This window comes from Halichoerus grypus, chromosome 7 (assembly GCF_964656455.1).
Source record: "Halichoerus grypus chromosome 7, mHalGry1.hap1.1, whole genome shotgun sequence".
NCBI classification, from domain to species: Eukaryota; Metazoa; Chordata; class Mammalia; order Carnivora; family Phocidae; genus Halichoerus; species Halichoerus grypus.
In genome coordinates this window covers 1,142,702-1,166,688 of record NC_135718.1, presented here as the reverse complement: position 1 = coordinate 1,166,688, position 23,987 = coordinate 1,142,702, and the positions used below count along the sequence as shown (strand labels likewise).

The following is a 23,987-nucleotide window of genomic DNA, read 5'->3' as shown; positions in this document are numbered from 1 at the left end:
CAAGAGTACTTTTAATGTAGTGCATTTATCAACATTTGCTTTTGTGGTTAGTGCTTCTATATTTCATTTAAGAAATCCTTTCTTGGGCGCCTGGGTGGCTCAGTTGGTTAAGTGTCTGCCTTCAGCTCAGGTCATGATCCTGGAGTCCCGGGATCGAGTCCCACATCGGGCTCCCTGCTCAGCAGGAAGTCTGCTTCTCCCTCTGACGCTGCCCCCTCTCATGCTCTCTCTGTCTCTATCTCATTCTCTCTCTCAAATAAATAAATAAAATCTTTAAAAAAAAAAAATCCTTTCTTAGCTTAAGAACAACATAAAATTCACCCATATTCTCCTCTAAGAATGCCTGTAGAATAAACTCTTCTATCAACATGCAGCAGGCATCCAGAAAACCGTGTAGGTTGCAGGGGTGCAGCTCAGATTTTCACAAAGCGTGCACAGCTGTGTAACCACCAGTCAGCCCAGGAAACAGAACCTTCCAGCATCCGAGGAGCCCTGGGACTTCTGAGCCCTTCCCAGGACACACCACCCCAGCAGGGAGGGAGTGACTGGGGAAGCCGGAGCCTGCAACGATTTGGAGCCACCCATGGCGGCCACCTCTGGCCTTTCTCCAGTCTCCCAGGTGGAAGCTGGGGTCTCTCCTCTCCCCTCAAACACTCATGCCTCACAGCCCTGCTCTCTTCGGCCCGGGGGCTGGCCAGCCAGTGCGCCCTCTCCTGAACACACGCCATCAGTTACTAGCTTTCAAAGAGCATTCTATGAACCCAAGGACCCTGGTGTGGTTCTGTGTCTGTGGAACTCAGAGCCTCCCCAGCCCAGCGCCCAGGGCAGGAGGGGACCCTCTCGTCTGGCCCAAGGGCTGCCCCAAGCAAGGTTGACCACCCTCCCACTCTGTGTACCCTGTTTCCTTCCCCACTTTTTGTCCTTCTTGAAATAAATCGCGACTTCTTCAGTTGCTTGGTTTTCTTCGAGCCTTGTGGGAATTCTTCGGCCCCTTGCAACGGCCTCGAGGTGCCATTTCGACGACCTGGGTCACCACAGGCATCTCTCAGCCCCGGCTGGTCATGGCAGAGGCGTCCCCCTCTCCACACTTCTCCCGCTGGGCTGGGCTGCCGTTTGTTGTCATCTCCGACACTCCCCGTGTCCCCTGGGTCGTCTCGGTGGCTCCCCCTGGTTTGGTGGACGACGCTCTGTGTCTACACCGGCTGGCCCCTATTCCAGGTGCACACCTGGGATCCTGGCATCGGCTTTCACTGCCGTCCGAAGGGCTGCCTGCCGTTGAGAAAAACAAAGACTCCTAATCCTTTGTAGCTGAACTGTTGCAGGCTGTTTTACTCTCTCGAGTCTTGTAGACTTTTCTCTTTGAAAGCAGTGTTTTCAAACATCACAACCTGCGCCATGCTGAGGGTCCCTTTTCTTTCTTGGCACTAGATCCCCCATGGAGCCTTCTGCTCAAGAAACATGTCCTTCAACTCTGGAAAAATTTAAAAATTACTTCATAGATTATCACTTCCCTTCTGATTTCACTCTTCTCTTTCTGATTTGAATTGTGAAACCCTTGGATTGATCCTAGAGTGTTCATGCATGTTCCCTCTGATTTTCCATCTCTTTTTGGTTTTGCCTTAATTTCTGGGAGATTATCTGAAATGTATCATCTAATCCAGAGTTTCTCCAGCTCACCACTGTTGACCCTCTGGTGCCAGATAATTCTCTGTTTGTGGGGGTCATCCTGTGCATCAGAGGATGTTTGGCAGGGTCCCTAGCCTCCACTCGCTAGAGGTAGGGCCTCCTCCTTCCTCAGTCCCCCAGCCCAAGCTCTGACCACCAAAAATGTCTACCATTATAGCTGAGCATCTCCTGGAGGGGCGGGTGGGGATGCTGTGCTGCATTGTTTAGGTCTAAGGGCAGTGCTGTCTCTGCCATGCCCTCGGGACGGGGTCCTGGCTGGTGGAGGGGCAGCCTCAGAGGCCCCCACTGGACCTTCTTGCTGTGACGGTCCTTAACCCACAGGCCAAGAAGCTAAGGGAGTTGTTTCAAAATGTACCCTGGACTTGTTTTGAACAGGCTCGGTAAGACATGCAGACACGGAAATGACCATTGTGAAGGGACAGGTATCTGTGGGCACAGGGTTCCGGAGAAGCGGGGGGCGGGGCACACCCCGCGGGCCGTGCGGGAGCACCCGGGTCGGCCAAGAGGCAGAGGGGGCACACGAGTGTGCAGTGTGGTTTCCAGCGAAGGAACAGGTGAGCAGCTAAACAGGCTTAGGACTGAATGGATGGGATAGTTGTGGTGGGCTCTGGGCTAGAGTGGCGGTGGTCCCTGGTTGTCCGGTGCCTGGTCACTGCCTGGTCACTGTCTGCTGGACGGTCCATGCTGGATGGAGGAGGGGCTCGGAGGAGACCTCCAGATTGCTTCGTGCCGTTCGAAAGGCAACGCCCAGGCCAGTCTTTTGCCGTCTCCAAGAACTGGCTCTCGCCGCGTGGTCAGCGAGACCCCAGCGTGAAGATACAGAAGACGATGTAGTCAGTACAGCGGTGAGGCTGACCGCCACATGTCCACTCCAGCAACCTACTCAGCAGCTTGGAGGACGGCCCTGCCCGGTGGTCCGTGGACGCAGTGTGCCCACCACAAGCCACACCTGGACCAGGACGTATTTATTACCTGACCTCTACATGCTCTGCTCAAACGCGTGGCCGTGGTGGCACCTCAGGCCTTCGGGTTGGACAGCCCCACCTGTGTCCAGCAGCCCCTGAAACAGCCCAGTGCACACGGCCACAGCGCCCTGGGGAAGCGCCGGGGGACACCGCCCGTGCGGGGAGGGCCGCCCTCTTCTGTGGAGCCTGGCTTCTCCACGAATCCACACGTTGTGGGTCCAAAGCCAGGCTGAGGTCTGGAGACGGGCTGCTGGTGCGGGGTCGTGCCTGGTGCGGCAGCTGCCCCTGGCTGCTTGCTTTCTCCCTCCTGGACTTCTCCTGATTGTGTGGGTCGTGTGGCTGGCCTGGGGCTTCATCCTTGGTGCCGCCAATCCCCGCGGCCACAGGCTGTCGGCCACCGCATCAGGGGATCACTGCACTTCTCCAGTGAAGGCCGTGCCTTTCCAGGAGGTGTGCTGTGGAGACGACATGACGGCCCCCAAAGACGTCCACATCCTAACCCCTAAAACCTGTGAACACGGTATGTATAGGACAGAAGAGTGTTGGACACGTGGCTGAGCTAAAGATGCTGAGAGGGCGAGGCCATCCTGAGTTATCTGACGGCCCACATAGTCACAGGGTCCGTCCAGCGTGGGAGCAGGAGACGCGACAATGGAGCGAGGACACTGTTGGGGGCACAGGGCCCAGGGATGCAGGCACCTCTAGAAGCTGGGAAGACAGGGAAACAGATCCTCCCCACCGCCCTGCAGACACCCGACATCACCCAGGGAAACGCGTCCACACCTCCGCCCTCCAGAGCGGCAAGCGAGTAGATGCACGTGTTGCAGGCCATTGAGGCTCTGGCCACGGCAGCAGCAGGAAACGGGGTTAAGACAAGCTGTTCCCGCCCTACGGGGCGTGGATGCCCAGGTGATGAGAGCCCAGCAGACACTTGCCCGGAAGTACGTCTCAGCTCAGTCTGTGCAAACAACAGCCTTTAGTCCGACGCCGAGAGCAAAGCATCCCTGTGTGTTGCCTCCCTTCTGGGCACCAGTGATGCCCGCCCTCTGCGCGGCGTCCCCTCTGTCGGGACGGTGTCATCTGTCCCGCTGCCGCTTTCTCTGCTCCCCAGAACCCCCTGAAATGTGCCCACACACTGCGCTCATGGAGGGGCAACAACACGCCAGTGGGGAAGACAGGAACACATCCTCATTTGCTCACTCACTGAAATCTGACTGGGCTCCCACATGCCACGCCGGGGCCTGGCCTCCGTGCTGATGTCCCAAGGGGCCCCCCAACCACAGAACAGCAAGGTCCCACAGAGCCCACATTTTCATTGCACTGAGGGGCTCGCAGGAAGTGAAGGACATTGCCAGGGGACAAGAAAGTGACTCAAAGCCTAGTGTGTCTGGAGGAAGCAGCTTCATCCCCAGAGAGGAATAAGGGAGAAGGGAGGGCCGGGACCTGGGAAGATGGCGAGGGGCCGGGACCCTTGCGGGGGCTCCGAAGGGCAGGACTGCCCACCACCCCACGACGGGTTGGGGGTGGAGAGCTTCTGCTCTCCCAGGATTTGAACCCTTGTCCCCAACCATGCAGAAAGCCCTACTGCTCTTATGAGGGCTTTGGGTGAGTGGGATCTTTGAGGACCTTGCAGATGCCTGGATTTTAAGGGTGGGTCGATGCAGAGGATGGGAGGCCATGCGGAGCCAGCCCTCTCTCCCCGCTACGTTTCCCCCCATCCCCGAGAGCCTGAACTCACAGGAGCCTGAGGAAGGGTGACTGGCACCCCCAGGCCATGGGGCTGGCACGGGTGGTCTATGGAGCTACATAGCTTGTACCCAAATCTCAAGGTCGAGCTTACCACCCAGGCTCACTTGGAACCCTCTCCAAGGAGTCATCACACGTCCCTACCAAGGTGCCCGAGAACCAGTGTCTGCCCCGCGGTCCTCTTGCCTTCCTGAGGCAATCCCGCTGCCTGCACTGCGTGCACTCTCAGAGGGTGGGCAGCACACGTGAAAACCAAGGTCATCTGTCCTTTGCGACCTTACTTCTTTCCGAGGAAGAAGGATGTATTTCAGCCAGCGCATTTCAGCACAGTGGCCCGGCAGGCAGAGCAGAGATGCAGGCAGCAGCTCGGGAGCACCCCGAACATCTTCCAAAGAATAATTTCCAGCCATTGTGACATCTGTGAAGCTTCCCTAGAAATGCTTATTTTGTTTTTAACTTTCTACATAGTAGATTTCAAGTTTAAAAAAATTTTTCTTTCGCTTTTCTTTTGATGAGGAAGTGTATTAGTTGTTGGGAATCTACCAAACATAACTTAACAGCAGTCTCATACCAAGGAATTAAACAGGAAAAAGTAAAATAGAGCAAACTCTCTTATGTCCTTTGTGTGAAAAACATTTACTTCCTCTGGAAAAGAAGGCACTGTTGTCCACTCAGAGGCCCTCCCACGAGTCCCTCCACCCATGGCCACAACAGATCATTTTCAAAAGAAAACTCTTAAAAACTCCAAAAGTTCCATACACCAAAAGTGGAAGGGAGATGCAAAACAGGCTGCAGGATGGAGACCTCAGACCTGTGGGACTCTGGGCCCAGAAAGGGGCAACTGGCTGCGAATGCAGTCCCTGAGGAGTGAAGGGTCTAAAACTGCCCTCAGGAAGTGGGGGGCAACAGCCCAGAGCATCACCTGGAATCAGACCTGGGACAAGTCTCCCACTTCTATGGCAGGAAGTTGAGAAAGAAAATCACCTTCTGCAGCAATTACCTAAGGATGACCAAGAGGATGGACCTGGGCACTGCTGGCTCTGTGATTACATCGGCACTTCTCAGTGGGGGGCTGTGTGACAGTCCCGAGCACCCGGTGTAACACACATCACCGCCGCAGAGCCCCAGAAGGCTGAGCCCGGGGACCTGCAAGCTGAGACACAAGGAGGGGTGAGCAGAGAGAGGAAACGAGACACAAACCCCTTGCTTAAGGTGAGCCTGCAAGCCGCAATTCCAAAGCATGTTCCTCTAAGAAGAGAACAAGATCCAGATTCAGCTGATGAATTCATCCCAGATGAAAGGGAAACAATACAGCAGCCTGAAAATTAAAATAATAGAGCAGACTTTAAAATAACTATGTTTAGGATTCTCATGTTGGATAAAGAGAAAATAGCAACAAAAACTTAGAAGGGATTATATAACAAAAACTGGAAAAAAATGAAACAAGAACCAGTACAACAGAGAAAATTAGAAATGAGAAATGAAATCATTAAAAAAAAAAAAAAAACCCAACCCTATAGATGACATAAACTCTAAGTGGACACCAGTGGAGGCAGATTTCCCTGTGGGGAGCGCAGGTAAAAAACAGGAAGAGCCGTTTGGAGACACGGAAAGAACAGATGGAGTGGCTTCAATCTAGTCCCTCCCCGAAGACCCAGAATCCAGGAATCAAGGTCAGGGTGCAGACCACAGAGCACATTCCATGTGAGAACAGAATGACTGCAATGTCCAGGATTGAAGACTGAAGATCTCAGACAGGAAGTGCACATCAAGTGCCAAGCAGCATAACTGAAACGCAGTCTGCACTTAGGATTACTGTAGTGAAATTTCAGGACATCAAGGACACAGAAAGAAAAGATAGATCTCCTTCACCGAAACGGCAATTGGATGGACACCAAACTTCTCATTAGCAACAACAGCATCCAGAGAGTCCTGTCTTTAAAATTCTGATAGAGGGGCGCCTGGGTGGCTCAGTCGTTAAGCGTCTGCCTTCGGCTCAGGTCATGATCCCAGGGTCCTGGGATCGAGCCCCGCATCGGGGTCCCTGCTCCGCGGGGAGTCTGCTTCTCCCTCTGCCTGACACTCCCCCTGCTTGTGTTCCCTCTCTCGCTGTGTCTCTCTGTCAAATAAACAAATAAAATCTTTAAAAAAAAAATAAAAATAAATAAAATAAAATTCTGATAGAAATGAACTGCCAGCATAGAATTCTATAGCAGTTAACCATCATCCAAGAGTGAGATCAAAATGAAGACGTTTCAGAAGAATCACCCTTTGTGCCTCTTGGTTTCTCCCCTTTCCCACAGGCATGTCTGTAGCCTCCATACCGTGCCTGTCCTGCCACCATGGAGCACCTGGGAAGCTGCTCTGAACTTCTCGCCTGCCCTTAATCATTGCGTGTGCCTCCAGAAATCACTAGCCTGTCCTCCTCTACTTTCAAACCTCATGCAAGAGCCCCTTGCTGGTGAACCTGTAACCATATAGACAAGTATTCAGCCCAGAGGTTCCCAAAACCTTGCTCTGCAGAGGAGACATTCCAAGGGCAGGCGGGTGCTGGGTTCGCCAAAGACCACCTTGTTCTCACCCAATGTGCGAGACTGGTTCACTGAGTCCCCTGTGATGACTTCTCTCCCTGCGTGTTGATGGATATTATCTTCTGACTGACTTTCCACTTCACCAACACTTTCTTCAGCTCTAGGTAATTTGCTAGTAACCAATCCAATCAATTTTTGTTATTGTATTTTTCATATCCAGAATTCCAATTTGATTCCTTGCTATAATTTCTAGTATCACTGCTTCCTCGAACACGCTAATCCTAATTATTTCAAAGTGCGTGCTTGCTGACTTCATTATCTGGACCACCCACAGGTCAGTTTCTGTCCTCTCTTGTTCTTCTTGGGATTTGATCACGTGTTCATGCTGCCTTGTGTGTGATGCACATTACACATTCTAAAACCATGCAGATAACTCGAGATCTAAGACGGTATTTTCTTCCCCTCTAGAAAGGACTGACATCTGCTTCTGGCAGGGAGCCAGACACCCAGCACCCCACGTCACCTTAATGCAATCAGGGTCTGCGGTGATCCGAAGCTGAGCTTCAGGCCCCACGAGGTTTGGTGTTTTTCCAGTCCACTCTTCCTAGAGCCTGGCATTTTGGGGCCCCAACCCAAAGTCTGGGTGTTTACTAGACCCTCCCTCTCTGTAGTGGTCTCAGAAGAACAATTCATCTCTTTGGTCTTTGGTCTGTTGGGAGCTTTGCTCAGTAGCTGAGCTTTCTACTGCGTCTCCCAAATAGAAAGGTGCTCCCTGGGGAAGAGTTACCCTTTCAGGAACTCTTCACTCCCGCGTTTGTGGAAGGGTTGGTCGTAATGACCTGGTGTGCCGTCTCCATAGCAGAAACCGAGAGTGATCTCTTACAACAAGGTGGACCTTAAAGTCTGCGTAAAGCTCTTCAGTGGCCTTTGTAGCTGATACTCTTGGCAGCCTGCCCAGTGAGCAGTACTTCTAACAGCCACGCCAATTTAATTTCAGGTATTGTGGTGGCTTTGTGATAGGTCAACTTGGCTGGCCTCAACTACCACCTCCCCCCACCCCAATTCCCTTTCCCACAGGGTTTCCCACCTGGGCCCCCAGCGGCATTTTGGGTGAGATTTGGTGTATGGGGGGGGGAGTAGCTGCAGCAATGTTTTCACACCTGGAAGGTCAGGGTGGTGCCCCAGCTGCGGCCGCAGCTCACACACCTGCTGGCTCGCCTCCCCCGTGGGAGGCAGGTGTGTGGCTGCCCCCCGCCCCCCAAGGCCTGGTGGCTTCTCCAGCTCCGGCAGCCGAGCGTGCGGTTCTGTGACGACGGCCGCCAACTTCCTCTGCAGGAGCCCCACGGCCCAGTCCGCCCTCTGGGTTCCAGCTGGGCTTCACCTCCCCAGCCGGACGTGCGCCTCCAGCCTCCCTCCCCGCAGCCGGCTCCGACGCCCGCAGCCGCCGCAGCACCGGCCCTACGGGGACAGCCTTCAGAGGCCGTGCCGCCGGCCACCCGCCTTCCCCGCACAGCTCCCTGAAGGACGTCATCCCGGGGCGTCCGCGTCTGCCTGGCGTCCACCCTCCTGCACCGGGCGCCTGGCCAAGCGGCCGGCCGCAGAGGGAAGCCTGCTCGGCCCGGGCCCCCGCGTGGCTCTCGTTTCCCCTCTGGCGACTGGAAGCAACTCTGGCCGAGGAGAGCCCGAAGGCCGCCTGGCGGGCTGCTGGGGGCGCTGCCGTGGGAGAGGGGCGGGGGGCGGGGTGGTGGGCGTCCGTGGGAGGCAGCGAGCCCGGGGGCGGGCGGCGAGGTCAGGCCACGCGGAGGGCGCTCGGGCCCGGAGGCCGGTGCTCAGCCAGGAGGGCGCCCGCTCTGGGCCTGCTCGCTCCGGCGCCCCGCTGGGGCCTTCCTCGTGCACACGTCTCTCCGGACTAAGGCACACGTGTCCCCTGTGTGCGTCAGCCCCCGGCTCGCACAGGAGGCCACAGGCGACACCGCCACGTGCGGGCCGGGAGTCGGCGGCCGGTGCGGGGACCGCATGCGCAGGCGCACCACTCTCTCCGCGGCTGCGCGCCCTCCGTGCGGCTTGGCGCCTCCGAGACTCCGTACGGGCGTCTCCATGGCGACCGCGTGGGCTCGGCGGCCTGCATTGTTGGGCTGCCCCTCTCGGCGTCCGGGCGTGCCAGCGTGCTCGCGGAGCCGGGAGCTGCAGGTGAGGCGGGGTGCCGGGGTGGGAGGGCGCTGCAGGGGCGGCGGGGGGGCGCCGCAGGGGAGGCGGGGGGGGCGCCGCAGGGGAGGCGGGGGCGCGGGAGTGGGAGGGCAGGGGGGGCTGCAGGGGAGGTGGGGGGCGCCGCAGGGGAGGCGGGGGTGCCGGGGTGGGAGGGCGCCGCAGGGGAGGCGGGGGGGCGCCGCAGGGGAGGCGGGGGTGCCGGGGTGGGAGGGCGCCGCAGGGGAGGCGGGGGTGCCGGGGTGGGAGGGCGCTGCAGGGGAGGCGGGGGGGGGCGCCGCAGGGGAGGCGGGGGCACGGGAGTGGGAGGGCAGGGGGGGCTGCAGGGGAGGTGGGGGGCGCCGCAGGGGAGGCGGGGGTGCCGGGGTGGGAGGGCGCCGCAGGGGAGGCGGGGGGGCGCCGCAGGGGAGGCGGGGGTGCCGGGGTGGGAGGGCGCCGCAGGGGAGGCGGGGGTGCCGGGGTGGGAGGGCGCTGCAGGGGAGGCGGGGGGGGGCGCCGCAGGGGAGGCGGGGGCACGGGAGTGGGAGGGCAGGGGGGGCTGCAGGGTAGGTGGGAGGGCGCCGCAGGGGAGGCGGGGGGGGGCGCCGCAGGGGAGGCGGGGGCACGGGAGTGGGAGGGCAGGGGGGGCTGCAGGGTAGGTGGGAGGGCGCCGCAGGGGAGGCGGGGTGCCGGGGTGGGAGGGCGCCGCAGGGGAGGCGGGGGGGCGCCGCAGGGGAGGCGGGGGTGCGGGGCGGGGCCCGGTGCCTGGGCAGGCAGCAGAAGGGAGGTGGTGCCCCCGCCGGCCCCCACTGCCTTGTCCGGCTGCTCTGGCAAAGGCTGTGCATCTCAGTCCTGCAACTTGAGGACCAAGGGGTCCGACCAACCCCGCATGGCGCGGATGGGGAAAGTGAGGCAGGGGGGTGGGGACAGCGTCGCAGCCTCCACCCCTCAAGGAGCCAGCTCCGCCCTATCTTAGATCCTGTTGTTCACGCTCGGTTTTGAGATCTTTTTCCCCCTGTTGGGAGGTGTGTAGGAGGTTGACTGCACCCCTCCCTCCCTTCACAGTCGTGATTCACAGGTAAGGACCCACCGGGAAAGGCCCATGGGTGTCCTGGGGTCGCACCCGTGGGTTGGCCCTCCCTCATTAGTTGCTCGGCTTTTAGGCGGTTCCTGAACTAGCCCAGTGCTCGCATTCCTCACCCCCCAGACGGGAAGGGCCTGTGTCCACACCTGTGCCAGTCCTGGCTCAGCCCGGGGGTTGGGTTAATGCGAGGACGAGTTCCAGTGCGGATTGTTGTTGCTGGGTCCATTGTTTAGAAATTACACGTGTATGCCTGGCTGGAAGAGCTTTGGGGCAGCAGCAGCTCTTGCACTACTGTCGAAGTATTGTTGAGCACCTGAAGCTCAAGATTCTGTTCTGACCGTGCTGCTCACCGAGCCAAATGGCAAAACTGGAGGGACCCGGGACACAGGGAGCTCAACTCCTAGTGCGAGGAGCTCAGAACCACACAGAAACACTGCAAACTTGGGAGCCCCTCCACACTCACATTTTATGGAAGGAATATATTGGTTTACAGACTTTGAAACGTTCTGGTTTGTTTTTATCCCTAAAATAGTCATTCTTACTTTGCATCATTGTGTTTTCCAGGAGTTAAAAGTTAAATCTTGGAACTCCATGGTACAAAGTGAGGAGTATAACACTCAGTCAGAACCTTCTTGATTTCCAGCTTCCTTCCTTCCTTCCTTTAAACGTAAATGTCAGATTTATGATACTGTTTATTAAAAATGATGGTTTTGTAAGCAAGTGAAATGGTTGCATATCTGCTACCGAGCTACCCTGTGCCCCCTGGGAGGACGTGTCAGGTCACCTAGATGTTGCTGTGTCTCCCCTCCCTGTCTCCAGGTGACTGCAGACCAAGGAGGATGAGCAGAGGTCCCCGGAGCACTGTTTCCTCCTGGCTGACAGATGGAAGGAAGCAGGTCCTGCGAGGTTCCCCCGGGGATGGCTGATCCAGAGAGCGACGCTGGTCAAGTTAGGAGCACGCCTGCTTCCCCCTCCAAAGAGGTTCACAAGGGTGTTAAGGGGGTCATCTTGTCTTCCTCGTCGATTTTAGACTTGAGTCAAAGTGGTCTTCACCATTTAGGAGAGATCTTTAAAATTCCCAACCTTAAAGTAAGTGGGGTATTTCTCAGGGCATTTGTGCCTCTGCCGAGTGGACATAAGTGGCTGTATTTGGAGTCCTCTCTTTAGGAGAGAGGTTCTAGGATGAGAGAGAAGAGGGTTAACTCGGGGTCTCATGTGCTGCTCACCACAAAATGAGAAATTCTGGTATGGGGACCAGCCAGTGGAAATACCTCGTGGGGTCAGACTGTGATATCTATCCTCTCTTCTTGGGAAAGTCTTAAGCACCAAAAAGCCCATGGTAGAAACCGCTGCTGAAAGCACCCTTGATCTCCTATTTAAGACATTCCCCCTAAAAGTTCCCATGCAGTATTAAAACAGGTAAATGCTGTTTCTCAGCCCTGCCTTGCTGACGCCACATGCTGACTTTCCCCTGTGCCCGGTGCCTCGCCCAGCCCCCACCAGCTGCTAACCTAGCAGGTACTCTCTTTCCCTGGGGTTTCTAGAATAAGGTTCCGTCAGAGCACAGTGTTGACGTGAGCGGGGCAAGAGTGCAGGGCCTGGGCGCCTGCTGCCTTGGACTCACGTAATTTCCTTAAGCCTCGTTTGTCTTCATCTGCAACATGAGAATGAGACTATTCTTGTGGGTTATTACAAGAATGGAACTGTAACGCGTGTAAAGCGCGGTATCCGCAGGACACACGGACACATTGCGTGGGGCTGTTGGCTGACATCTCGGAGCGCTTGCACAGAGCTGCGTACTGGGATGTCAGGTGCCCTGCTGTCGTGTGTCCCATGCCGTGCGCTGGTGGTCACGGCTGGCACTGCCCCTGCTCTCTCTTCCCTGAACGCCGACCTCTTGGAGTGAATTCCTGCATCATCTGGGCCGCCCAGTCTGAAGGCAAACGCTCCCAACCATGAACAAGGACTCCCAACACGTCATGAAATTTATGGGACCTCCACACGTGAAGGAAGAAGGAGGAAATCCTAAAACTGTTGTTCAGGCTTAATAAAGAAGCATCATAACTGTTCATGCCTCTCCGAAAACAGAGATGTGATTATAAATGTTATTACCATGGCAACCACACATGGAGTGAGGTGGCCCCTCGGCGCTGTGGGTCACAGGTAGTGTGCAGATGAGGCAGCGATCTCTGGAGTCACCAGTCGCACGTCCAGAGACTGGTGCACTCATGGAGCACAGGAAGGCCGTCTTCGCGCGGCCCCACCGGACCCAAGAGGAAGGGTGGGCTTCTGCGGCGCAGCCCCCTTGCCGTTGACGGGAACAGACCTTTGCAAGGAGCAGCACGGTCTCTTCCTGCCTTTTCTGGCATCTAGGATCTGTGGTTTCAGAGCTGAGCACTGGAGCCAGCTTGCCCCGAGAGAGAGGAGGCCTGAGAAGCTTGGAGCCCACGCTGCAGCGAAGGCCGAGAGCCGTTCCACGTCGGGGTGCGCACACGCTGTGTGTGCGTAATCGCCCGACCTCGTCCCAGAGAATGCCCGTGGCCAGCAGGGTGACTGGCCGCGCCTCGGCTGGCTGGAGATTTCACTTTCCATGCGCTGGTAAAGCTCCCGCCCTACCCCGAGAAGGGACTCGGCGGACGGTATGGGAGGCAGAGCTGGGAGTCGTGACGCTGTGGCCGATGCGGCGGCTGGCTGCACCGGGCTGCACTCAGTGCTGCTCAGTCACGGCGGCAGGTGGGTCCCGTGACCCCGTTTACAGGGGGGACACTGAAGCCCAGGGAGGTTTGGGAGCCTGCTCAGAGTCACAGCTCATAAGGTTTCCAAATCTAGACTTGAACCCAGGAAGTCTGGCTTCTGGGCCAGTGTTCCTAACATCTGTGCTCTGTCGTCTGGTAGTAGAGCTGTTGGGTATGCTTACGCGGCACGCAGATTCGTGCAGAAACAATATCGCCGCAGATCCAGCACCGGGGACGCCTGGGGGCTCAGGCAGTTGAGCGTCTGACTCTTGATTTCTGCTCAGGTGTCGATTTCACGGTTGTGGATTCAGGCCCCGCGTTGGGCTCCACACTCGGCATGGAGCCTACTTAAAAAAGAATTTCCCCATAATCGTGCCCTGCTGTGACTGTGGACTCACGCGCGTACCTTTTACACGGCTGGAGTCAGTGCCGCGCGTGCTGCCGTGGACCTTCCCTCCCTCGTGCGCCTCACGACAGCGGATGGCTTCTGTGGGGCTGCTGATGGTAACCGGGGTCAGCAGCCACGTGCACCTGTCCTTTTGTGTCCTTTGAACTCTTGGCTTGGGACAAGTCCCTGGGACCAGACCCGGCTCTTGCCATTTGTCCACTGACCAGAGTTGCTGCGGGCTGCCTGTGATGGGCACCAGGGAAGGGGCAGGCCCAGCGGAGCCCGAGAGGCACTGAGTGTGGGGCCCAGGAAGGAAGAGAGGGACTGAAATGCTGGGGGAGTCGGTCTGGTGGTAAAGGGTATTTGCAGAGAAAGTGCTGTGGGCAGCGGGGGAGGCTGGGCCGTCAGCCATGAGGGAGCCGCGGGGCCAGCCTGGGAGTCACGCTCCAGCCCCAAAAGCTGGGCAAGGGACCCTGGTACCTTCCTCTGTGACTCCTGTCTGCTGTTTAAGCTAAGAGGAAGATATTATGGGCTTTCTTTTCACTTGATATGTATGAGTACAAAAGCCTGTGGTTCTTCTGGAAATGCTCTGGGATATATCATGTTTTAAAGTGTAGCTGACAAGACATTCTTGTTTCTTTTCCCTGGAAGCAATTGCATCTTCAAAGAAATGCCCTCTGTGAGATTCCTAAAGATTTCTTCCAGTTACTGCCAAACCTCACTTGGTTGGACCTCCGCTATAACAGAATCAGAGCGCTTCCTTCTGGGATTGGGTCTCACAAGTAAGTGGTATGTTTGTATTTCCAGATTTTAAGAAACCATCATGTGTTAAAATGTCTGAGTGCCTGTTCTTTTGCTGCTTAGCTCCAACTCCTGATTGAATTTTGATTTCAGTGTAGAAGCATTTAATGCTATTTTTAAAGCCAGCTAATAGATGCGGTGGTTGATGTACCAAACGCACGTAACTATAGTTATAATGTAGGATATTTAATAGCACAAAGAATGCCGGTAGCCACAGTGCCTTTGCGGGGCCAACAGTGAGGTCTTTGCAACATCCGGTTCCAGCTCTGACTCTCATCCTGTGAAGCTGCCGGAAGGGTCGGGCATGTGCCTGATGATCTACAACCAGCCTCTCTGCTCCTGAGGGCCTGCAGGTACCTATTAGTTTCTGATAAATAACAAGAAATGCTTTCCATTTTGGAAAGCTGGAAACCCCTAAGTAAGGAATGCCTGTTATCGGCCACATTCCCGCCGCTCTGATCCCGGGTTTTCCTGGCACCCCCACGTCTGGGACAAATGCCGTGCCTCCCTCCTCCTCACGTGGCCCTGGCCGGCAGCCCAGGATCAGCCGGCCTCCCTGGGAGGTGCCGGGAGGTGAGTGCCTCCTGGGCAGAGGAGAGCACACGCATAGGCCATGGGGGTGTGCGCAGGGCAGATGTGGGGGACGGCGAGGAGGCCCCTGTGCTGGGACCCAGGAGGGCTTGCAGTGTTGGGCTTCATTTTGAAAGAGCTTGGGAGTCACGGAGGGTTTGAATGGAGAGGGGTGGAATTCGACATGGCTTTGAGTTCACTCTGTACGGAGAGGGTAGTGGGCCGCCGGTTAGGAGGCAGCAGCCTGGGCAGGGCTGACAACGCAGAGCTGCAGGGCACTTGAGAGCCCGTGGGTTTTGGGTTGGATGTAGGGCGTGGGAGGAAGACAGGTATCCAAGGGCAGCCCCCTGTTCCTCCATGAGCAGCCGTGTCCGCAGAGAGCCGTGCAGCTGCCGGGAAGCGTCAGACTGGGGGTCCGTATAAGGCCCTTCACTGGCCTGACCTGTAGCTCCCTGTTGTTCAGAGTAATTTTTAGGAAGTGAGTATTTTGTCACATGTCACAGTGAGAGAAAATCTCTGTGAATCATTTGTGCCTTTTCAGGCTCTGCAGGGAAGCAGCTAATTTCTGATGCTAAGCTGGGGTCTCTGGCGGGGGGAATCAGAGCCGGGAGCTGCCTTCCTGGAGCTCCTGGGATTGTTGGGGTCTGCAGAGCACATCGCCTGCCGTGAGTCGTACCACTGGACGCACAGAACTGTGTCCTTGGCCCCAACCAGGGCTGTGTGGCAGGTGGCCGAGCCTTCCCTGGGCCTGCGCCCACCGTGTCCCTTCCAGCTTGACGGCCTCGTGAGTCTTCTGAGCTTGTGGTTCAGGTGGGCTGGGAAGGCTTCGTTCTTCCCAAAGTCCTCATCTTCTGTGTTGAGGATGATTTAGTGCTTTCTGTCCAAGAGTTGTGGTGCTCACACAGCCCAGGAGACGGATTGCTACTCAAAGGTAAATAAACAAAAGCCCATTCCCCAAGCACTGCTCTTTCCTATAAAATAAGTCTACAGTCCTCCAGTTTTGATTTTGCCAGTCAAAGCCAGCTGCTTAGTATTGTTTAAGATATAATTTTACGTGTGATTTATAGCCCATTATATCATTAAAATTAGATCAGCTTGCTGAAGAGGTGAAACACATTAATCAGAAATGTTAAGTAATTATGGGCTTATTAAAAGCCTTAAACTTTCCAAAAAGCCTAATTAAAGCAATGCCAGTGTTAATGTTCTCCCCCCATTGTCTTGGCCGGGTGAGCTCGTGAGCAGAGAGAGCGAGAACGTGTGTACGTCAGTATTTATGCCTCCTTAAGCCAGCAGCTGCGACTCAGCTCGTGAATGTGTATGTTCAGCAGGAAGTCGCTGACATAACCGGTGGATTACTGATAGGATTTACGGGGTCAACATTTATCAGTTTATTATTCAAAGTGTGCGCGAGAATATTCGAACAGATCGTTGCCCTGGTATGCTTTCTGGTGGATGGTTGGTTGCCGTGGTCTCCGCCCACCACAGCAGACCCCCAGGCCAGCAGGCCGGTGGGTGGGGACGGCCTGACAGACAGGACCTGCTGTTGGGCAAGTCCAGGGCACCTGCCCACCTGCCGCCTGGTCTGCGGCATCTGTCCACCTGACGCAGAGCAAGCGCTCGCCCATCCCCGGCCTGTTTTTTGTATTACACAACTAAAAGGGGCTGAACCAAAAAGCAGTAGTTGAAGTGAGAACATTGAAATAATTCATCTTTGTGTACATCAAGAAAAGTTTAATCTATAAAGTCTGTTCCTTTAAAATTTCAAATAAAAAGGAAAATCCAAGGGAGTAAATGAAAAGAAAACAGCTAATCCTCAAGTAATCTGATTTTCCTTTGGGGTTGCCAATCTAAAAATTAAACTTAATTTAACTGGAATAATAGAACTCTCAATTGTATGTCTGTGAAATTGTCTTTTTCCTTTCAAATCCTGGGGACCTTGGTCCGTTGTGATGTTGGATTTTAGTTTTTTCACCTTTGAAGGTGAAATGAGGCTTGAGATGGCCTCCCTCCACCCACAGTGTTGATTCATTTATGGGATTTGTAGGTGTGCTCAGCTGCTCCTCTCTTTTCCTTTGGGAAAGGAGGGTTGAAGCCAGGGGGCACAGCTTGGACCCCACTCCAGCCACTCGGTCCCCCTGCTGGTTTCCTGGGGCTGCTGAGGTCAGCGATAGAGGAGAAGGCAGCTGGGGGCTTTTCCCCAGGGGCTTGTGAGGTCTTCCCCACTGTGGCAGGCAGCCAGCCCCACACGGTCAGCCTCCCTGCATGCCTGGCCAGCCGACCCACTCTCTGCTGTGGTGGGGTGTGCCGGCTGGCAGACCCGTCCCTGGAGATGAAACAGTACGGTGGATTCAACAATTTTCCCAAAGTCCTGGGAGGCCTAGGGTGATGCACATACAGAGTGGCCGGGGTGGGAGGGGCCTTGCCCTCTGCCTGGACGCCCATCCCCTGGGCTAGAAACATGGTATTTGTGGTTTTTTTATACCAGATTTCAGCTGGTGGTCCCTAAAAAGTAAAGGAGAAAAAGAAATTGATCCTTTGTGTATGATACAGTCTTAAGAATTAAATGTGAAAAACAAAAGAAGCAGAATAGGGTAAAAGGGGCAAGATAGAGTTTAACACAATATATTCATTTTTCCATATCATTCAGTTAGTTACTTTTTAGTGGGCACCTTGTATCCTATCTCTCCACGGTACATTTTGTGCGAGATTTTATAGGAGATGTTACTAGGTGTTAGTAGGGAAGGGATCTGGAGTCAAAGACGTGGAGAAACACCCCTTATTCCTCCTTGCCATGGTCTGAGACTGCCCAGAATCCTTCACTACGAATTACTCACCCCCAGCAGGGTGGGTGTGCAGCGCAGCAGAACGCTCCCGAGCATTTTGACCAAGGAAGCTTGCTCACAGGGCCTGTCAGAGTGCTGGATCCCTCACCGCACGCCTCAGGAAGCACTGGAGATCAGCAGTCGCAGCACCAGTCCCCCTGCGGGGCGGTGTTGCCCCCACTGGAGATTTGGCAATGCTGGGAGATTTCGTGTTGTCATGGCGTGGGGAGGGGGTCCTGTTGGACTGGTGGGGAGAGACCAGGATGCTGCTGGACACCCCACAGGTGCAGGACAGTCCCCCCAACAGAGAATCCCCTAGCCTTGAATGTCGTTGTGCTGAGAAGGCAGGCCTGGCCCACTGCTGAGCCCGGGGCCACGTTTGCAGACATCCGTGGGCCGCACATGTGGCAGCAAGCGTGTTTGCCTGCATGGATGGTGTCTCCTTAAAGAGGCAGCAGGGGAAGAAATTTGATGGTGTATTTTGGAGATGGTCATTTCATTTTTTGCTTTTTAAATTATGTATTTTTTGTTTTGTTTTAAAGGCATTTGAAAACTTTGCTTTTAGAAAGAAATCCTATCAAAATGTTGCCTGTGGAGCTGGGTAAGTGTTCAAACAATAAAATAAAAGCTGGTTTCAAAATGCTGCCTTTTTAAGTTCATGGAACCTGTAATGGGAACATAAGGCAAGTCATAGGGGGCAAGCTGGCTTGTACTTAAATCATCCCCTTTGCTTCCTCCTTCCCGGGCTCTCAGATAGCACAGCTCTCGAGAGCTGTTAATGTTGTAATGGATATTCTACGTAGAAAGTATGGCACATAAACATAGGGTAAGAAATAATAAAAATGAAGGGCTTTGGAGCCCGGGCACAGCTTAAGGAAAATCAGCATCAGTGCTGCTCTGTGGAGTCGTGATCCCTCCTTCGTGCCTCCCTCCCTGGGAGCCCGCGGGTCCCGACCCGCCCTCTGCTTGCTTTCCTGGGGAGCTTGCCGCTGACGGCTGCCTGACAGTGCACGTTTAAAGGGCCCTCCTTCTGAACTTTCCACAAGTTGAATCATAACCAATATGAATTCCTGGTGATACGCAGTTTTGGCTCAGCACCATGCTGCTGGGGTTTATCCGTGGGGATGCGTCTGAGCGTAGTGCCTTCATTTGTATTCATCTTCCCTGCTGTAAATAACGAGGAGGAGGAAACAGAAGACGATGTTCTCTGTTCTGCATCTGTTTGTCTCACAGACTTCTGCTCTTTACTATCTTTGTTTTTTTAGGTTTGATTTGCTGTTCTTTTTCTAACCAATTGAGTTGGAGGCTTAGATCACTGATTTTTTTTAAAAAAGACTTTATTTATTTGACAGAGAGAGACAGAGAGAGAGAGGGAACACAAGCAGGGGGAGCGGGAGAGGGAGAAGCAGACTTCTTGCCGAGCAGGGAGCCCGATGCGGGGCTCGATCCCAGGACCCTGGGACCATGACCTGAGCCGAAGGCAGATGCTTACCTGACTGAGCCACCCAGGCGCCCCCTTAGATCACTGATTTTAAACCTTTCTTCCCTAATCTATGCAGTCACAACTATGATTTCCCCGCAGTGCTGCCCTGGCTGTGCCCACAAACCTCAACATGCAGCATCTTTATTATCACTCAGCTCAAAATATTCTCGAATGTACTGTGACCCATGGGTTCTTTATGTTTTGCTTCACCTAACACACAATGGGAGATTTTCTAGTCTCTTCCTTCTGTTGAATTCTAATTTAATGCTACATGTACTGTGTAATTTTGGTTATTTGAAACTTGTTCAGGTGTGCTCTCTGGCCCAGGGTACGTTCTGTCTGGTAAACATCACCTGGTGCACTAGAGAAGCTTGTGTATTCTCAAGTTGTTACTTGATGTGATGTTCTATGTATTGAGTTAGGTCAAGTTGCTTAATCACAGCATTCAAATTATCTACATCCTTTTTTGTCTGTTTATTTTGTCAGTGCCTGAAGGACTGTGTTAAAATCTTGAACTATGTGCATTTGTCTGCCTTTCATTTTAGATCTGTCAGCTTTTGCTTTATGTATTTTGATCTTATGTTATTGGTTGAATAGAAATTTGGGATTTTTATATTGTTATTTTTGTTACTCTGGTGTGTGTAGTAGTACTGCACTGTGGTTTTCATATGTGTTTCTCTGATGGCCAGTGACGTGGAACTCTGTCGTATGCTTACTGGCCATTCAATATGTATTAGTGTGGCCACTCCAACCTTCTGCTTACTCTGTGCATGGTATATGTTTTTCATTCTTATACTTCCAACCTGTCTGTATTTACAATACATTGCTAGTATTGTAGAATATATTTGGGTTCACTTTTTATCTAGTCAGACAATCTCTGCCTTTTTAATTTTTGTTTTTATTTTTTTTAAAGATTTATTTCCTTAATACGGGACAGAGAGAAAGCGTGCATGTGCATATGCACAAACAGGGGGAGGGGCAGAGGAGAGGGAGACAAGCCGACTCTCTACTGAGCAGGGAGCCCAAGGTCATGACCTGAGCTGAAACCAGGAGTCGGCTGCCCGATCAACTGAGCCACCTGGGCGCCCCTATTTTGTCTTAATTCTTAATGGATATTGCCGATCTAGAAATACGGGTTGGATTTTTTTCATCTAGGACTTTAAGGAAGTTCCACTGACCCCAGGCCTCAGAGGTCATTCATTCTTTGTTCTTCTTTATGAACTATGTTGTTGGGCTCTGGTTACTTTCAAGATTTCTCTGTATCTTTGCGTTTCAACAGTTTGACTATGAGGTACCTAGCTGTGGTTGTCTTTGTATTTATCCTCCTTGGAGTTTGTTGAATTTATTCAATTTTTAAATTCACATCTCTTGCCAAATTTGGGACATATTTTGGTCATTAAGACTTCAAATATTTTTCTGCTCCTGTTCTCTTTTTTTTACCTATTTGTTGGAACTTTTGTTATTGTCCCACAGATCATTGACCTTCTGTACACCTTAAAGGTCATTTTTCTGCTCTTCAGAGAAGATAGATAAACATCTTCAAGTTTATGAGTCTTTCCTATCATCTCCGATTGGCTGTGAACATTGCCTAGTAATTTTTTTTCAGATACTGTGTTTTCAGTCTTAGAATTTTCATATTTTAATAGTTCCTATTTTTCTGCTGAGAGTTATTTTTTCATTTGATATAAACATATTTTTCCTTTAATAATTTTTTGGATTATATCTAGGACATTGTGATAGATACATTGTAGAGATTCTGGATTCTGTTATAGTCCTTCTTAGAGTATTGGTTTTTTAAAAATAGGTAGTTAAGTTGAAAGGACTGCGATAGACTCCGAACTCTGGCAGTGGGCAGTAGCTATGGCCATGCTGTTCCCAGCCTGTCCAGTGCTTGGGAAGTTCAGGACTGTGCCACGGATTTGCACACAAAACATGTACACGGAGACAGAAGGCTCCCCTCTGCAGTCCTCTTCTTCCTGGATCCACGCCCTCACTTGTTAGCTGCTGGGGTAGCCCTACGGGCCGTCCTCTGGCGCTGCAGGTCACTACGGCCGTATGGGCTTCTGTCTGTTACAGCTGCCCTGTGCAGCGCAGAGAGCGCTACAGATACTGCGCTCTGTGTCTTTCTCTCTTGAAGCTGTCGTTCCGCCTCTAGTTTCTGCCTGCTTCTCGTTTCTGTCTTGCCCAGTTTCTGCAAACTAGCAGAATCCCCTCATTGAACCGTGTGTAGTGTTACTCAGTGCTTCTCTAGACACCACGTGCACGTCCTTGACCGATGACCGTCTGCAGAAGCGAGCGCTCTTCCCAGTGCCGCCTCCCTACCTCTGTGCTAGTGTTTTCATAGATTTTGCTTTTATGTCTTGCTATAAATCCAGCAGATACATCTTAAGCTGTCAGTATTTATTTATATTTTCTTACATGTTTACCCTTCGTTTTTCAAAGTTCCCTGCTTCCATCTGGGATGACCATCTTGGCCTGAAGATCTCTCTTTGTGTTGTCATTTAGTTTTTTTTTTTTTTTTTTAATTTATTCATGAGAGTCAGAGAGAGAGAGAGGGAGAGAGGCAGAGGGAGAAGCAGGCTCCCCGCTGAGCAGGGAGCCCGATGCAGGACTCGATCCCAGGACCCTGGATCATGACCTGAGCCGAAGGCAGACGCCTAACCATCTGAGCCACCCAGGCGCCCCTCATTTAGTTTTTTGGTAATGAATTATTCAAGTTTGATTTTCTAAAAAAGCATCTTTACTGTTCCATCATTTTTGAAGAATATTTGGCTGAGTATAGGAACCCAGATTTCATTTAAAAATATTTGGGGCGCCTGGGTGGCTCAGTTGGTTAAGCGACTGCCTTCGGCTCAGGTCATGATCCTGGAGTCCCTGGATCGAGTCCCGCATCGGGCTCCCTGTTCGGCGAGGAGCCTGCTTCTCCCTCTGACCCTCCCCCCTCTCATGTACTCTCTCTCTCTCTCTCATTCTCGCTCTCTCAAATAAATAAATAAATCTTAAAAAAAATAAAAATAGGGCGCCTGGGTGGCTCAGTTGGTTAAGCGACTGCCTTCGGCTCAGGTCATGATCCTGGAGTCCCTGGATCGAGTCCCACATCGGGCTCCCTGCTCGGCAGGGAGTCTGCTTCTCCCTCTGACCCTCCCCCCTCTCATGTACTCGCTCTCTCTCATTCTCTCTCTCTCAAATAAATAAATAAAATCTTTGAAAAAAAACAAAAACAAAAACAAAAAATAAATAAAAATAAAAATATCTTTATTGGGGCACCTGGGTGGCTCAGTCATTGGGTGTCTGCCTTCGGCTCAAGTCATGGTCCCAGGGTCCTGGGATCGAGCCCCGTATTGGGCTGTCTGCTCAGTGGGAAGCCTGCTTCTCCCTCTCCCACTCCCCCTGCTTGTGTTCCCTCTCTTGCTGTGTCTCTCTCTGTCAAATAAATAAAATCTTTTTAAAAAAATGTCTTTATTGTCTTCTGGCTTCTAACCTCTGTTGAAAAGTCAGCTGTCAGTCTTACTGCTTTTCTTTTAAAATGGATGTATCTCTTTTGTCTGGCTGCTGAAAATTCCTCTCTTCATGTTTAATTTTCAGCAGTTCACCTGTGATGTGCCTGGGTGTGGCTTTCTTTGTATTTACCTTTTTTGCGGCTTCCTGAGCTTCTGGAATCTGTTTATTGACGTCTTTAGCCAGATTTGGAAAATCCCTGGCTGTCGACGTTATTTCTGTAGGTCTGGCTTCTTTCTCGTTCTCCTCTCCTCCTGGGCCTCCAATCACATGATGTTGGGATTTTAATTCTGTCCCACGTGCCTCAAAGAAGCTATTCTTTTCCCATGCCCTTTTCTCTTTGTTCCAGTTCACATTACTTCCTGTTAACTTGTCTTGGAGTTCAGAGATTCTGTCTTCTGCCATTAAACTCATTCATTTAGTGCAGTGGTTGTCAGCTGGTCCCGAGGTTGTGTGTGCGGCGGGGAAAGTTTTCAGTTATGAATTCATTTTAGTAACTGCTGCAGGCCAGTTCAGATGAACCACTCTTCCTGCATCAGATGGGAGTATCTTCATTTCATCTGCATTTCTGCAGGACAGTTTGGGTAGATCAGGGCACTTGATCCACAGGATTTTTCGGCCCTCTGAACATGTTGTTCCCTGTCCTCTGGCCTCCACCGTTTTCAACTGGAAGTTACTCTCGTTGTCCCCTTGTATGTCATCCCCTTGTTTCTCTTGTGCTGTTTTCAAGATCCTTTGCTTTTCTATGTCTTTCAGTGGTTTTGATGTTTCTAAGTGTGATTGCCTTTGGCTTATCTTACTTGGTTGTGAACGTCCTAGAAGTTATGCTGATGTCTGCCGCCAAGCTGGGCGTGTTAGCACGTGTCCTCACGTAGCGCTCTGCTCGCCCCCTCGTCCTCTGGGGCTCTCGCTACGTTCCCGTGGGTCAGCATACGTGCTGCTGTCCCACAGGCCTCCGCAGACTCCTGATCTCGTCGTTCCTCGCTCTGGCCATCAGACCATCACTTGTCTCTTCTGCCGTCTCGTATCTGCTGTTGGGTCCCTCCAGTGCGTGTTTCGTCCCGGGCTTTGTAACTTCAACTCTAGAACTGCTATTTGGTTCCTTCTTATAATTTCTGTTTTTGTTGACATTCTATACTTGTTGAGTCATTTTACCATGTTTTTCTTTAATTATTTAAACATGGTTTTCTGCATTCCTTTGAACATATTTGTGACTGCTTTGAAGTTGTTGTCTGCTTACTCCGATATCTGAGCCAACTCGAGGCTAGATGCTAGTGACTGCTTATTTCCTGAGTGTGGGTCACAGGTTCCTTTTCTTTACATGCCTTTTAGGGGTTTTTCTGTCATTGCCAAGAGGCGTGTTAGATAATATAGCAACTTCGTATTCTGATTTTTGTCAGAGGGCTGTTATTGCTGCTTCTATTCATTTTATATTATTTATTTACTTTTGTAACTAGCCTGGTACTTAATCTGTGCAGTCTGCCTTCCCTGCAG

The 23,987-nt window shown here is 52.8% G+C and overlaps 1 protein-coding gene across 2 annotated transcripts in view; it reads left to right on the top strand.

Moving 5' to 3' along the window:
* Positions 1–9,003: 9,003 nt before the first annotated feature.
* Positions 9,004–23,987, top strand: part of LRRC27 (leucine rich repeat containing 27) — a 38,418-nt gene continuing 23,434 nt past the window's right edge. For both annotated transcript variants that reach the window (XM_078076940.1, XM_078076941.1), the window contains exons 1-4: positions 9,004–9,118; positions 11,016–11,285; positions 13,971–14,101; positions 18,055–18,113. In XM_078076940.1, the coding sequence (XP_077933066.1) occupies positions 11,079–11,285; positions 13,971–14,101; positions 18,055–18,113 (397 nt within the window). In that variant the 5' untranslated portion in view covers positions 9,004–9,118; positions 11,016–11,078. The remainder of the gene's footprint in view (positions 9,119–11,015; positions 11,286–13,970; positions 14,102–18,054; positions 18,114–23,987) is intronic.